Here is a 15979-nt window from a genome sequence, read left to right as displayed (position 1 = left end):
TGCCTTGCGCATACTTGTGCAGCCCCTGCCCGCCCTGCTGCTCCTCAATTGGAGCCCAGTGGCTGCAGCAAGGCTGGGGGAAGGCTCCTGAGGGGCACATGGCGAGACGGCAGATGCCCTTGGGGGTCGGCCTGCATGAGCTCTGGCCCTCGAGGGGCCGGCTGGTGACTGCTGCAGCTGTGGCTGGGCGGCATCAGTGTGTCCAGCAGCTGCTGGCAGCTGCACTGGTGGAGTGGCAGTGTCGGCTGCAGGAATGGGGGCAAGCTGGCTGATGGCAGGCGCTCGCTGGTCGCCTGATACAGTGGCAGTCGCCTGGGCCAGCACTGCAGCATGCGCAGCAAACTGCTGAAGGACAGCCCGCTGGGCTGCTGCAGGGCGGCGGGTGCCCTGGCGATGCCTGGCCGATGCAGCCAGTGTGGCACCAGTTAGTGCCCGTGCTGCCCTGGTCTGTGACCGCATAAGACCAGCCAGTGACTGGACGGCACGACTGAGCACTTGGGTATTCGCCGACTGTGCTGCCCCGAATTCCTCCACACTCCCAGCCAGTGTCTGGACGGCACGAGTGAGCACTTGGGTACTCGCCGACTGTGCTGCCCCGAATTCCTGCAGACTCCTGGCCTGGGCCTGGACGGCACGAGTGAGCACTTGGGAACTCGCCGACTGTGCTGCCCCGAATTCCTCCACACTCCGAGCCAGTGACTGTATGGAGTCAGGCATCCGTGCCACTACCCCCATGAGCTCCGTGTGCCTGCGCTCCGAGTCAACTGCCATTTCCTCTAGGAGGCGCACCTCCTCTGCGCTGACCGTCGCAGGACTGGAGGCCGCACTCACCCTCTGGGGAGAAGGCCGCCGAGCTTCCCCACCCCTCCCGCGTTGCTGCAGGCCGCTGGGCCCAGGAACTTCACTCTCCTGTGACCCTTCCCCCAGGCTCCCCTCCAGGGAAGACGTGTCCCCTACATCGCCATGGGCTGCCGCGGCTGAGGGTGCCACTGATGGGCCGGCTACCTCTTCCTCCTCCTCCTCCTCCTCCTCCTCTTCCGAGGGGCTGTCACTGGCAGCTTCAAGGCCCGCCTCCTCACCAGGCGTCTCACCATCTGAAAGCAGGAAGGCACAAGAGTAGCTTTAGAGTGAGGACAGGGCATCAGCGAGGGAGGCATGAGTGATGCCATTCACCGTATTGGTCGGACAGTGGCAAAGGATGTTGATCTGATGCGCAAGTGGAACGAGAGAGGTCCAAAAGGTGATGTCCTTACCATTGGTGCCCAGAACAGGGTCGGCATCTCCAGTGGCAACGGGGCCAATCACACGGACTCCCATAATGCGCTCCACGCGCTGGTCTAGGTCGGTGAGCTCTTGGTGCTGAGGTCGGCCTCCACCGGTCCCAATCTGGCTACGCCTGTTGTTAGCCAGCTTGGCCTGCAAGAGAAAGGACGGCCTCTAAGTACGGTGTGTAGCCCTGATCTTGTCTGCACTGCCTCCCATGGTCGAATAGCTTGGACAGTGTGTAAAGTGCAGAATGTGCAATTGATGTTCATGCCAGTCCCATAGCTGCTGGATGAGGGCTGGCCATTAGGGCTTTCAGGTCCCTTTGTCCATAATGTGAGGTGCACATGCAAGGATGAGGAGGACACTGGAAAGGGTACTCACCCTGACAATCTGAGTGAGGTCGTTGAACTTTTTCCTGCATTGTACAGGATTCCTGGCAACCACAGTGTTGGATGTCACCCTGTTGGAGACCTCCCTCCAGGCTTTGCGGTAGACGCTGGGCACCGGCTTCTTGCCACTGTCAGGGAACAAAACATGGCGTCTTCGCTCCACTGCGCTAACCAGCAGCCTCAGGTCACCCTCGCTGAAGCGCAGCGCTCTCTCCCGGGCCTTCTGCATCGTCCTGGGCGGTGAAGAGTTGCAGCAGCAGTGTTCAGGCCTAGGTGGAGGGCTGCAGTGTCCAGGGCGTGGCAGCCAAAAAAATCGACCCTTCCCCCTTTAAGAGATGGCCGGCGCCAGCGTGTCTGCCGTCAATGAAGAAATCACCGCACCTGCGCTGCGCCTGGCCTCGGCGGTATAGCTCAGCACCGCCGGCTTAGCGCCTAAAGATAGTCGTGCATCGCCAGTTTTAGCCCTGCAGCAACCTCTTAGGGCGATGCTACTGAATATCGGCGAAGTGGCCTCGACTTTGCGCCGGGCGCAAACTTCAGCGGCCGCCCGACTTTACCGCCCCAAAAGTGGCTCAACTGAATTTCTAGCCCTAGATGTCTAAGGTCCATTATAACAGGATAAATCAGGTCTACTGAGAAAGTTTGTTAATAGCTAGCTGTCAGTTAAGTAGAATAGTAAGTGGTGTTAGGAGTTATAAAATGTCAGCCATGGCTCAGTGGTAGCACTCTTACCTCCGAGTCAGAAAGTTGAGGGTTCAAGTCTCACTCCAGAGGCTTGAGCACATAATCCAGGCTGATACTTCAGTGCAGAATTGAGGGCGTGCTGCACTGTCAGAGGTACCATATCTTGGAGAGGCCCTTTCTGGTGGATAAAAATGATCCCATGGCACTAACTGAAGAACAGAAGAGGTGTTCTGTGCAACATTTATCACTAAGCCAATAACATTAAAACAGATTATTTGGTCATCTATCTCATTGCTGTTTGTCTTGCTGTGTGCAAATTAAAACAGGATTACCCTTCAAAAGTACATCATTGGCCGTGAAGTACTTTGGGACATCCTGAGGTCATGAAAGGCGCTTTATAATTGCAAGTTCTTTCTTCATTTTTTTCAAATGATTTTCCATAGGCAGACCTGAATATCACATTTGCCACAACTGTAAGCTTTCCAGTGTGGAATGCTGCGACCAGGCTGATTACAAGAACAAAACATATACAAAATACTTCTTGGATACACAGCTTGGCCTAGAACTTAATTGGAGCTGGAGGTGCGTTGCCTGCCATATTGGAAAAGTGCTCCACCCAGCTCCACTACATTGCCGAAGACCAATACATGCTCCCGTTCAGCCCCTTCCCAATCATCCACCCCTTCCCGATCACCACCCTTCCTCTCCCGATTACTTCCACCATTTTGATCGCCCTCTTCCTATCCTCCTTGATCTCTCCCCTCCCTTCTGATTGATTTCCCCATCCCAATCGCCTCCCCACCTGTCCCGGGACCCACTTCCATGACACAACAGCCCTAAATTCAATGCCATTTCATTGCCCAGCATATGTCCACAGCTGGCCGGTCCCATTTAAATGAAGGCCAAGGCCCAATGTAGGACGTGCCTTAGGCCTACCCAGTTTGTCGCAGGGATCATTCCATGCTAATCAATTTCTCGGGACTTATATCTTGCGCAAAGAGCTGCAGAATAGTCAATTCATCACTTTTACTGTTTACCAGATAATACAGATTACACAGATAAACCATGCATGCCATATAAGTGGAGTGCACGCTACCTAAGTTTTGCTAGCACAGGTTTTCTATACAAATTAACAGCATTAGAACAGGTACAATTTGATTTAACTGTGGCTTTATTATTTATTACTTTAAAAAAAAATTGTGCTTGTCACGATGAGTGCTGGGAAATGGAACAATTTTCTATTTTGGGTGGACTTTGTCATTATCAAGCACTCTCGCAGACCATACATAACATGGAAGCTTTCCCTCAATCCCAACCTCAGAACAGTACCTTCTCCTGAACCAGTGTGAGATTTGCATTTCCCACATCAGCCATTCTTAGAGCTCTCGGAGTGAGATTGCCAATTTTATGTGAATTAGTGTTGAAATGTGGACAGTTTCCTATTGTGGGCAACACTCACTAAGCACTGGGTTCAGACTGGACGGGAGCAATTTTGCCAGCCCTGGGGAGGCGGGACTGCCGGGAAAATGGCAGAATTTGGGGGCGGGTGCCCAACCCACTTCCATGCCATCTTGCCAGGAGGCGGGTTGCCGTCCCGCGCCAGGTCCCGTCTCCTTTGGAGGCGGGAAGGAATTAAAGCCTATTAACTGTCTGTTAACAGGCAGGTAGTTAACAGGCAGAAAATAGAATTATCCCCTTTTTGCCCTCACAAGTGTGGGCTTCCCGAAGGCTCTGAAACCCGCCAGGTCAGCGAGGCGAGTACTGGGTCTGCAGGGTTTGGGGGGATGCAAAAGTGTGCTGTGAAGGTAAGTGATGGGTGCAAGAGTGAAGAGGTGAGTATCTGAGGTAAGTGCAAAGTGTTAGTAAAAGCGTACTTACCTTTGTTTCTTCCTGCAGGCTTCAGTCTGTTTGTATGCGGAGAGTCTCGGACCTCCGTGTTGCAGATGACAGATAGCCGTTGCATTCTCAGATGCAACAACCATCTTATTTCTGTAAAAGAAAGAAGTTTCATGAGGTCTTGAATTCAAGACCTCATCAAATTACAGAGAATGTCACTGTTTGACAGCTTCACAGAGCTGTCAAACAATGACAATTCATCTGTCAAAAATTTTTGACAGATGAAACGTCATATGTTGACGTTGTCTGCAACCAACTTTCCCTTAATTGGCCTACTAAGCCTGCAGGGCGGGCTTAACAAGGTCAATCAAGGGAAAATAGCGTGGGTTGTCCAGAAGTTGATGGAGGCACCCCAGCAACGAGAACCAGAGACCCCTGAAAGGCGTTATCCGTCTCGGATCAGGAGGCCTCCTCAGAGACTGAATCTGTGAACTGTTTTTACATGAAGTTGTGTATATATGTTATTATGTTATGTTAAATGGGGAATATATACTGTTAAGCTAAAAAGGGAGGATTGTGGTGTATGTAACCATTCCACCTTTAAGAGAACTATTTTAAGAGATGCACTACTTTATCTTGGCTGCTGTATACTGTAATACCGGTGGTGACCACACCGGTATATAAGTGCTGTGTAATGATTTATTGGGCAGTTCAGCCTGACCTTCGACTAGTAAAGACCTGTTGAATTTATTCTTGTGGTCTGTGTGCAGTGATTCTTATTAACAATAACTAGAACACACAGACTTAACAGCCAGGACCACTCGGCTCCAGACCTTATTACAGCCTTGGTCCAAACATGGACAAAAGAGCTGAATTCCAGAGGTGAGGTGAGAGTGACTGTCCGTGACATCATGGAAGCATTTGACCGAGTGTGGCATCAAGGAGCCCTAGTAAAACTGAAGTCAGTGGGAACGGGGGGGAAACTCTCCACTGACTGGAGTCATACCTAGCACAAAGGAAAATGGTTTTGGTGGTTGGAGGTCAATCATCACAGCCCCAGGACATCGTTGCAGGAGTTCCTCAGGGCAGTCTCCTAGGCCCAACCATCTTCAGCTGCTTCATCAATGACCTTCCCTCCATCATAAGGTCAGAAGTGGGGTTGTTCACTGATGACTGCACAGTGTTCAGTGTCATTCGCAACTCCTGAGATAATGAAGCAGTCCATGCCCGCATGCAGCAAGACCTGAATGACATTTAGATTTGGGCTGATAAGTGGCAGCTAACATTCGCTCCACACAACTGCAAGGCAATGACTATCTCCAACAAGCGAACGTCTAACCACCACCCCTTGACATTCAACGGCATTACCATCACCAAATCCCCCACCATTAATATCCTGGGGGTCACCATTGGCCAGAAACTTAACTGGACCAGCCACATAAATACCGTGGCAACAAGAGCAGGTCAGAGGCTGGGTATTCTGTGGCGAGTGTCTCACCTCCTGACTCTCCAAAGCCTTCCCACCATCTACAAGGCACAAGTAAGGCGTATGATGGAATACTCTCCACTTGCCTGGATGAGTGCAGCTCCAGCAACACTCAAGAAGCTCGACACCATCCAAGACAAAGCAGCCCGTTTGATTGGCACCTCATCCACCACCTTAAACATTCACTCCCTCCACTAGCGGCGTACTGTGGCTGCAGTGTGTACCATCTACAAGGTGCACTGCAGCAACTCGCCAAGGCTTCTTCGGCAGTACCTCCCAAACCCGCGACCTCTTCCACCTAGAAGGACAAGGGCAGCAGGCACATGGGAACACCACCACCTCCAAATTCCCCTCCAAGTCACACACCAGCCTGACTTAGAAGTATATCGCTGACCCTTCATCGTCGCTGGGTCAATATCCTGGAACTCCCTCCCTAACAGCACTGTGGGAGTACCTTCACCACACGCAATGCAGCGGTTCAAGAAGGTGGCTCACCACCACCACCTTCTCAAGGGTACCTAGGGATGAGGAATAAATGCTGGCCTTGCCAGCGACGCCCACATCCCATAACCGAATAAAAAAAAATGGCAACTGGTACACCAAGTGAGTGGAGGAGTAACAGCCTTTGCAAGGGTGTATGTGAGTAGCAGCAGTGGGGTCCAGGTCAGGAAAATTGCCTTGACCCCCAAACTCCATCCTTTCTTTTGTCCAAATTTTTGGAGATCAGTCCTATTTTTGGGTTCCAGGGCAACCCCAGCTCTTGAGCAGAGCAATACTGAAGTTTCCATGTATGTGGGGCAGTTGAGTGCCAGAGATGCTAAAATGGTGCATGCGCCCAGCTGCCCCATTCTAATCAGGTGCCCTCCCACTAACCTTGTTAACTCCGGTGGGGTGAGCAGTGGAGGGCACTGTCAGGAGCGATGCCAGCATAACTGGCAAGATCATCACCCGAGGAATTTCAGAGTCTGCATTTTTAAATGAAGTTTTAATCTATACCAGTGCATTGGATTTTTAAAATAGAATTCAAATAGTGGTTCTCAAAGGGGAAACTATAGTTTTTGTAACTCGGAGTTCAAGTTCGGTCAAAGAATGCAAACATAATAGATATCAGCTCATTGTTTCTGATTGATGTACCATTAGAGGGCTTCCTATTCAAACAGGCAACCTCTATCTCTAATGGTTGAACCATCAAAAGTGAGCTTTATTTTTCAAGTGCTAGCCAGGTGCAAGTGGCAACTGAATTACCATTGCCTGGTGAAAGCAGAAGTAGGCTGTTACAAAAAATCAACATGGTAAGCAAGCATGGTATCCTGTAGTTGTGTCTTTGTTTTGGCTTTCATGGACAGTTCTGTCTTAGGAGGAACTGCAAGCAGGAAATAAAAGAAACAGTTGGTGAGTACTTCACTTCATGTGATTCCACTGTTGAACTCCACATCACAGCACTGTGCTGGAAATCTATGGACCTAATGCGTCCGTGATTGTGCATTTTAAAAACGCGTACAAAAATTCTGATACAAGACCTCTCATGATCCTGAAATGACTCATTATTGCCAGACTTAGAAAACTGGTTAATGTATTGGTGAAAGTTAAATAATCTGCTGATCTATTTTTGCTTCTGCATTATTTTTCTTCTTTTAATAAACCTAAATCTTAGATTTTAGCCTGATCTGTAAACTTGGACTTTTTCTGCCTAGTTCAAAGAGTTCAGGAGTATAAGTTGCACCTCATACTACTTCTGCAACATTTGTAACAGGGTTCACTGTTCACCTTGTGGTCCACTACCTCAGATATTGAGCACATCAAGTCAAATTTCAGTTCATGGGAAACACAGGTTTGCCAATGAGAGCTGACTTTTGCAGAGAGCACAAAGAAAGAGCACTGGGAACTAACCTGATTTGTAGCATCTATCTAATCTTAAATCCTGCAATATAGACCCTAGGGTTGTTGCCTTCCTTGATGTGACATTTGACATGTTACCAACAGGTAAAGTGCAATCATGTCCCATACAACATTTGATTATCTCTAATTATCTGTATAATGCTCAACTGCATTTCTAACCAGATATTGGCTTATCCTCCTCGAACCAATATATTAGTCTATTTAACAAAACAAAACACTATCTTTCCTGGTGATAGAGTTAATACGTGCTTTTAAGAACAGACCTAGCTTTCCTTGTTCCGTCTCCGGCATTTAGAAGTAACATACCTGGGAGTGAGTTTGGATTCTTCTAAAAGTTTTCTAAATTCTTCTTTGGCCTGAAGTAGTTTGCTCTTTTTCTCTTTAGATTCTTCTTTTATTCTTGTTTTGATAAACTGCTCAAAAATCTTTAATGAAAAAGCATTGGAGCATGAGTTGCATGTTAAAGGTTGGGTTCAATTTTTTATAATTCAGTACAAAATATAAACTTTAATTTGATTATGTATGATGCTATTAAAATTATCATCTATTAAATATGTATCATTTCTAGAAATCAATTTTAATTGAAGCATTATTTTCCAGGAAATATAAATAATATATATTTTCATAGCACTTGGAGTTACTCCAAGTATACATATATAATCTGTGAATGTATTGATGATATTAGAAGTTTATTTGATATTAACCCTCTTCTTTATTTTTAACCTCATAATAAACACTGGTTTCTGTTCTGCATATGAACTTCTTTTCACTAGAAATCTACTGAAAGGTCCATGCGGTGCATATTAATGTGTCCCTGCAATGAAAACTAAGCAGTGCAGGGAAAAAGATGAACACAAGTATTTTAGACAAATTTGTTATAAGCAAGCAATCAATAGATTATGGAAAATAAACTGCTCTTGACATTGCCCCATAAGTACTGGTTATGTAGCTTACAATGTGGCTTAACACCCATTGATGGCATAGATTTTATAATCCTTGACTCCCTACTCTGTCTTACTTATGTCCTTTAAGAACTCAATTTGTGTGTATTGATGATGTTCTATCTACTGTTTTATTTTAGTTGATGCTGGACTTGTAATTTTTTACAAAGTTTACTCAGAATCCATCCAGATGTGATTTTACCTTCCTTTACTTTGTTCTTAATTGTGTTTATTCATTTTTGTTTGGCACAATTACTGATTGTTTACTTTGAGTTCCCAAATCATTGGGGTAATACCTGTCATCCTGAATTATTTGGTAACAAATATCTTCTCAATGTTAAATAATTTAGTTGTACAAATTGTTTCTGTTTGCTACTCACAACAATCTAAACGGAATGTATTTCACACAAAATTCTATATTCTATATCAAAACAGTAGTTGCCGATAGACCCATCATTGAAGTCCACGTAAGGGCGTGAAGTTGCAGTACTTACCCACTAGTTACCCACTAAATACGGCAGAAAAAGTTAGGGCTGGTGCATTCAGGTGTAAGTGAATTAACGGTATAATCAGTATTAATTGCTGCTAAACGATCCGTCACTGAAAATTTTATTTTATAAGTGGGAAGTCTCATTCCTTCAGAATTTAATTAGTGTTGGAGACATAAAGAAGATTTTTTTTACTTTTTCTGTCTCTTTTATCTCTCTCTCTTAATCCCATCTTCTTTCCTTCTCTTTATTTAGCGTTCTGTACATGAATTTACAATTAATTAAATCTAATTCATACTTCTTGGTTTACACTTCCTGGTTTACACTTCCTGGTTTAAACTCTGTGGGGGCAATTTTAAACCCCCAAGATGGGTGTATTTGGTTCAGATGGGAGGTTAAAAAATAAAAAATCGGAAACAATAACCCAACCCGCCTTGAACCCACCCACTTCTGGTTTTAAAGGAGGCGGGATGAGGAGCGGGCAACAAATCCGCTCGCAGGAGGCGGGTTGGGTGTTGAACCCTTTTAAAGGAAAATGTGTGCCTCCATTTTAACAGTATTTCTATTTTTAACCACAGTCAACAACAACAACAATGTGTATTTATATAGCGTCGTTAACGTAGTAAAACGTCCCAAGGTATTGCACAGGAGTATTATAAGACAACATTTTTTTTGACACCGAGCCACATAAGGAGAAATTAGGGCCGGTGACCAAAAGCTTGGTCAAAGAGGTAGCTTTTAAGGAGCATCTTAAAGGAGGAAGGAGAGGTAGCGAGGCGGAGAGGTTTAGGCAAGGAATTCCAGAACTTAGGGCCTAGGCAACAGTCGGTCAGTTTTCCCAGGCTTCGGGAAACCTGGCAGGTAAAAGGTGAGAATGGCTGAATCCATAAGGCAAGTGTCTTTACAGAACTGCTTGTGGGCTAGGAAGAGCAGGAATATTTCCTCCAGGCTCAATAAGCTTACCTGCAAACCCCCGCACGTCCCGGGGATCTGTCTGCTCCCCTCGACCATGTTTTACCCCCGCAACCACCATCTCCCCACCCCCCCACCCCTCCACTAGAACCCCGACAGCGATGTCTCTCTACCTGTCAATCAGGTTGGCTGTCGGGTGGGAAAGCTAGAGAATTTTTTTTAACTCTCCTGCAGCAACCCGTACTTCTGGGTTTCCATTCATAACTCCTCCCACCACCCCATCCCGCACCTCCGAGATAACATAGGGGCCTGCGTGTCTCAGTGAAGATTCTTCAATCTGATTGGTTGAAGAGACACGCTGTTGCTTTTCCTGCTCACAGCGCCACAGATCCCCTGTAGAGGGCGCCATGCTGGATCAAACACCCGATGACAGCAAGTCTCCGCTCAAACACCCGCAATAAGTGTGTGGGCAGCTGTCAGCGCAGTGAACGGTGAGTGCTGTTGCCATTCCTTCGCTGCAAAATCCGGGCCATAAAATCCCTCAGAAATTAACCCTAGTAAAATGATGTTTACAAATGTTTGGCTCTCTCTGGAACTGTTACCTCAAGACATTTCTATAATATATATTGCAGAGATTGAAACTCTCCACGGATTGCATTCTCCTCTAGCCTGTAGGTTGAAACAGCTGGGCCAACACAAACCTAACCATGGTTATCATAATACTGCTCCAATACTTTCCAACAGCAGGTGCAATTTAAGTGGAGCAAGTTAATGTCTACCATTCCTTTTTTGTCCAAGATGGAAAACTCTGGTTCCACAATGCAATCTATCTAGTACACTAGGCTTGGCCAAAATGGACACAACTCACCAAGTGCCGCAACTGAGTTTAAGTGACATGCAGCTTGGCTACTCAAAATTATGTTCTTCTAATCGAAAATCAAATGCTTGAGTTAAATGGCCACTTTCTGAAGAAGAATTTATATACTGGTTTGAATAATTTAAATACCTTTTTATATATACAGTATTTGGTTAACCAAGAGGGACACTGCATGTTTAAAATAACATTAACACTCTGAAATGATAGCTGCTAGTTGCTTAAAAGAAATAATAGCATTATTATGAAAAAAACAAGTAATGGCAGTGCTTGGTACCGTTAAAAGGTTCTTATTTAAAATTGTTCAGCTACCTTTGTATTTGAAGATTTATCTCTGCATTTTCCTTTTTGTGAGAATACTTAAGAATGGTAGGAGCCTTCTGAGATCAATTTTGGCTGTTTTTATTTGCTCCAAAAAACATCTGCCCATTTATAAAATATTTACTTCCTCATTAAAGATTAATCTCACTTGTTGAAACACAATTCTGGGTATTTAATATTGATAAAAAGAAATACCTGTTTACGTTCCTCAGGGTTTAGCAGGAGATAACGAGGGTCGAACACTATTTTGTGCAGCTCCTTTTCCCAAGTAGAAAATGCAGAGACCTAAAGAAACAAATTAAACTGTTTTATCCAAAAGCAAAATACTGCAGATGGTGGAAATCTGAAATAAAAACAGAAAATGCTGGAAATACTCAGCAGGTCAGGCAGCATCTGTGGAGAGCAAAACAGAGTTAACGTTTCAGGTCGATGACCCTTCGTCAGAACGGTTTTATCCTTTGTCTCGCTGGATGCTTCAGAATGATGTCACATTTCTCTAGTATTTATATTGAATGTGTTCTTAACTCATTCACCAGGATTGTCAGCGCAATGCTACAGGGTTCAGAGTAGGGCAGTGCATCTCATACAGGCTGGAACATAACAGATAAGGCACATAAGGAAACTTCCTTTGTGCTGTGAGGCATTTATGGACTATTAATAGGTGCAGAATAATACAAAGGTAGGGCTTTGTTACAAGACCATAACACACTGCAAGGATGATGCAATTTCATAATGAGAATGAAGTAAGAGCAATTAACTTCATCACAAATCTGAGATGTATTACTGCTTGAATCATAGTCCAGTCACAGTTACCATTTGCAATAATTACAGGAGGAGGTGGTTTTATTACACTTTTGAGAGTTTCTTTTTGCTAGTAGACAGGTAAAAATAGCAGGCTCCCATAAAAAAATCGTAAGATTTGACTAGCAATTGTATTAGAGTTTATTTTCTGTATGTACTGTATGAGTTAAAAATATCCCGCATATATTGTAGCGATATGCATAAAGTCTTTGTACCTCCCATAGAATAGTTTTGCCACATTGTTAGATATGACAAATATGAGTCAGTGGTACTTCAATTAACTCTTGAAATCATTTGGAGCAATTAATTTGCTGACTTGACAAAACATGTCTGGTAACGTAGGTTTAAATTCAACAATGAAGTACTGAATGTCTTATAAGCCTTTAAACTGCTGTTAGTGTAAAGGTCTCACAGATGGTGAGGTGTAAGGGAGCAGGCGGGGCCGGCGAGACAGCATCAGTTGCCAGAATTTCCACCACTTCCGCTTCTTATGCAGTTAGCAACCACAACATTATCAAGCTACTGGGATCTAGATCCATGGAGAGGCACAACTGGTTCCCATTGGGGTGTCCAGGCCTGGGCCTTGGCCTTAAAAACTGCAGGTGGCATCAATGCATTCGGCCCTCTTATGAAGGGAGCCAATTGCCTCTGTGCTGGCAATTTGCAGCCAGTCACACGGCTTTCCTGTGCCATATTTTCCTGACCCTCCCGCTCAGTGGACTCCCAAGATGCGCTCATACTAGTGTGGGTACCTGCCAGAATTATTCAAATTAGCTGACCCAAGTCCCTAGCGGTTCCAGGGGCAGAGGTCAGCAGTGCATTGGGATTATCACTCTGCCACCTGAAGTGGATCAAGGAATTTTGGCCCCATAAAGTTTAAATTCATAGCCTTATTAATTTGCAAATGGCTCAAGTTGTTGATACTAACATAGCTTGGCGTTCCAATTTTGGATTTTATCAATCAGTGAGGCAATAGCACGAAGTACAGTCCTATCCAAATCACCAGGTCATGAAATTCAAACAGGACAAACCGGTAAATAATATAAGCATGGACAGGACTGAGTAGCTTACATAGAAACATAGAAGATAGGAGCAGGAGTAGGCCATTCGGCCCCTCGAGCCTGCTCCGCCATTCAATGAGATCATGGCTTATCATCGAACCTCAGTACCCTGTCCCTGCTTTCTCTCCATATCCCTTGATCCCTTTAGCCTTAAGAAATATATCTAACTCCCTCTTGAATATATTCAATGAATTGGCCTCCACTGCCTTCTGTGGTAGAGAATTCCACAGGTTCACCACTCTCTGGGTGAAGAAATTCCTCCTCATCTCTGTCCTAAATGGCTTACCCCTTATCCTTAGATTGTGACCCCTGGTTCTGGACTCCCCTGCCATCAGGAACATCCTTCCTGCATCTAGTCTGTCTAGTCCTGTTAGAATTTTATAAGTTTCAATGAGATCCCCTCTCATTCTTCTAAACTCCAGTGAGTATAAGCCCAATCGACCCAATCTCTCCTCATATGTCATTCCTGCCATCCCAGGTATCAGTCTGGTGAATCTTCACAGCACTCCCTCCATGGCAAGAACATCCTTCCTCAGATAAGGCGACCAAAACTGCACACAATACTCAAGGTGTGGTCTCACCAAGGCCCTGTACAACTGCAGCAAGGCATCCTTGTTCCTGTACTCAAACCCTCTCGCTACAAAGGCCAACATACCATTTGCCTTCTTAACCGCCTGCTGCACCTGCATGCTTACCTTCAGCGACTGGTGCACAAGGACACCCAGGTCTCGTTACACTTCCCCTTCTCCCAATCTATTGCCGTTCAGATAATAATCTGCCTTCCTGTTTTTGCCACCAGCTTGGGCTTCAAGAGCTGAGTTGTTAGGTCTTAAGGTCTGCAAACTGAATACTTCTGCCCTATAAAGCTTGCAACTAGATTTGTAGAATAGTACACTTAAGATGGTGAAATCTTCCAGGTCAAGGGATCAGTAACAGCTGGCCTCACTTGCACAGAACCACATTTTCTGCCAGTGGGATTTCAGCTGACTACATTTGAATGTTTTACAGCAGTAGATTCATCTAAAACTTCATAGCTGAGGCTGTTTCCAAAATCCAGCAATTTGTGAATAATCTATGTTTCAATAACATGTGTGGTACCTTGCAGGGAAAAAAGCCCATCTGAATAGGTCTGCAAAAGCCATAGCTATCATACATGAATCAATACATTCCAGATACATGCAGGCTGTCACTTAACACTTCCTACTTAGTAGCTTGAATAACAGTGATCCCTTTTTTTAAATCACAAAAAGTCCTCTTCTTTCTTAAAATAAAAGTGATCTTATAGAATAAGATTGAACCTCTTAGTAGTAAAATGATTCTTCTCTGTTAAATGCATCTCATGTGGTTTGAGGATACTCCCAACCCACACGCCACTTCATCACAGTTCTCCACTGGGAGAAAAGTATCGCAGAATTATGATTACAGTCTTGGCAATTTGAAATGTATTTTAAAGTTTATATTAGGAACTTTCATTAAAATTAGCACGGTCCAACAATGACATTCTTACCATCTTCTAAACTTCTCAATTCTGAAGAAGGGAGCAGAAATTTACAAAAGAACATAGATTAAGTGAGTGGACAAAACAATGGCAGATGCAGTTTAATGTAACAATGTGTGAGATAGTACATAAGAATGGCAGATTAGAGTATAGTCAAAATGGAGAAGCACTGGGGTGGAGGAGTACGGATTTAAGAGTCTAGACATAGAACTCATTAAAAGATAGCTCCCAGGTTCAAAAATGAATTTTTGCCAAGTTATGCTGGTGGATTCCACACTGGGAGGGGTAAACAGTTTGACTAAAAGCTAACACTAGAAACAGACTTTTGAAACAGGAGGGCTGCGAGAGGCCTTCGTTGAGGCGAAGAGTTTCGAAATGCTGGGGGATAGTTAGAAGACATCTTACTTAATTCAAGTAAGATGAGACATTGCTGGGAGGGAGCATGGCATGTTCATTATTTTCTATCATTACACAAAGAAATGTTGCACCAATTAATTGAATAAATCTCATCATAACTGTTGCTGTGTATGTTCACCAGCTGTTAAATAAAGAAGCTTAATGATTCATATCAAGCCTCACCTCAACAAGTGTTTGTTCAGTTCGCCTTCAGAGAGATTGAAGAAAGAGACATGGAAAAGACACGAATATTCATTTCTTGTCACAAGGGAATATTTTTGTTACATTCTGGGTTATATTATTGTACAAGCAGACATAGGTCAGCAGGAGGCCAGTTATGGAAGTCACTGATGCTACTGAACCTGAACTATGGCAGACATGAGTTCATAACAAGATGGAAAATTTAAAATATTTGGTTATTTCTATGCTTTCCTTGGCAGTTCTGCAGCTACTTTACTGCTTCCTGCTTAACATGCAAAACATATGGGTGAAAAAAAGCCACCGAGGCCATCAAGTCAGTCCCATCGAGTCAACAGTGCAAACTGACGCACTGTTCAACCCAGCCTCTGGGAACACGGTCTCCTGCGAGAAGCAAAAAGATGAGAAACAACAATAACTTGCATTTATATAGCATCTTTAAATGTAGTAAAACATCCCAAGGTGCTTTACAGGAGTGTTATCAAACAAAATTTGACACTGAGATAAGGAGATATTAGGGCAGATGACTAAAATCTTGGTCAATGAGATTTTTAGGGAGCGTCTTAAAGGAGGAAAAAGAGGTAGAGAGGCTAAGAGGTTTAGGGAGGGGATTCCAGAGCTTAGATCCTAGGCAGCTGAAGGCACGGCCGCCAAAGGTAGAATGATTAAAATTTGGGATGCGCAATAGGCCAGAATTGGAGGAATGCAGATATCTCAAAGAGTTGTAGGGCTGGAGGAGGCTACAGAGATATGGAGGGCTGAGGCCATGGAGGGATTGAAAGCAAGGATAAGAATTTTAAAATCAAGGCATCGCTCAACTGCGAGCCAATGTAGGTCAGCGAGCACAGGGGTGATGGTGAACGGGACATGTGCGAGTTAAGACACAGGCAGCAGAGTATTGGGTGAGTTTAAGTTTATGGAGGGTGGAA

At 44.8% G+C, this 15979-nt stretch overlaps 1 protein-coding gene across 1 annotated transcript in view; it reads right to left on the bottom strand.

The window, feature by feature from the left end:
* Positions 1-15979, bottom strand: part of tcerg1l (transcription elongation regulator 1 like) — a gene marked incomplete at its 5' end in the record, with an annotated part of 294947 nt that overhangs the window by 103252 nt on the left and 175716 nt on the right. Inside the window, 2 exons of the mRNA XM_085994022.1 lie at positions 7867-7985; positions 11292-11381. Of these exons, the coding sequence (XP_085850148.1) occupies positions 7867-7985; positions 11292-11381 (209 nt within the window). The remainder of the gene's footprint in view (positions 1-7866; positions 7986-11291; positions 11382-15979) is intronic.

The sequence above is a fragment of the Somniosus microcephalus genome, chromosome 8 (assembly GCF_052327205.1).
Source record: "Somniosus microcephalus isolate GS21.2 chromosome 8, FLI_Smic_1.0, whole genome shotgun sequence".
Lineage (NCBI taxonomy): Eukaryota > Metazoa > Chordata > Chondrichthyes > Squaliformes > Somniosidae > Somniosus > Somniosus microcephalus.
The sequence above is the reverse complement of the archived record's forward strand: the minus strand, read 5'-3'. Positions and strand labels throughout refer to the sequence as shown.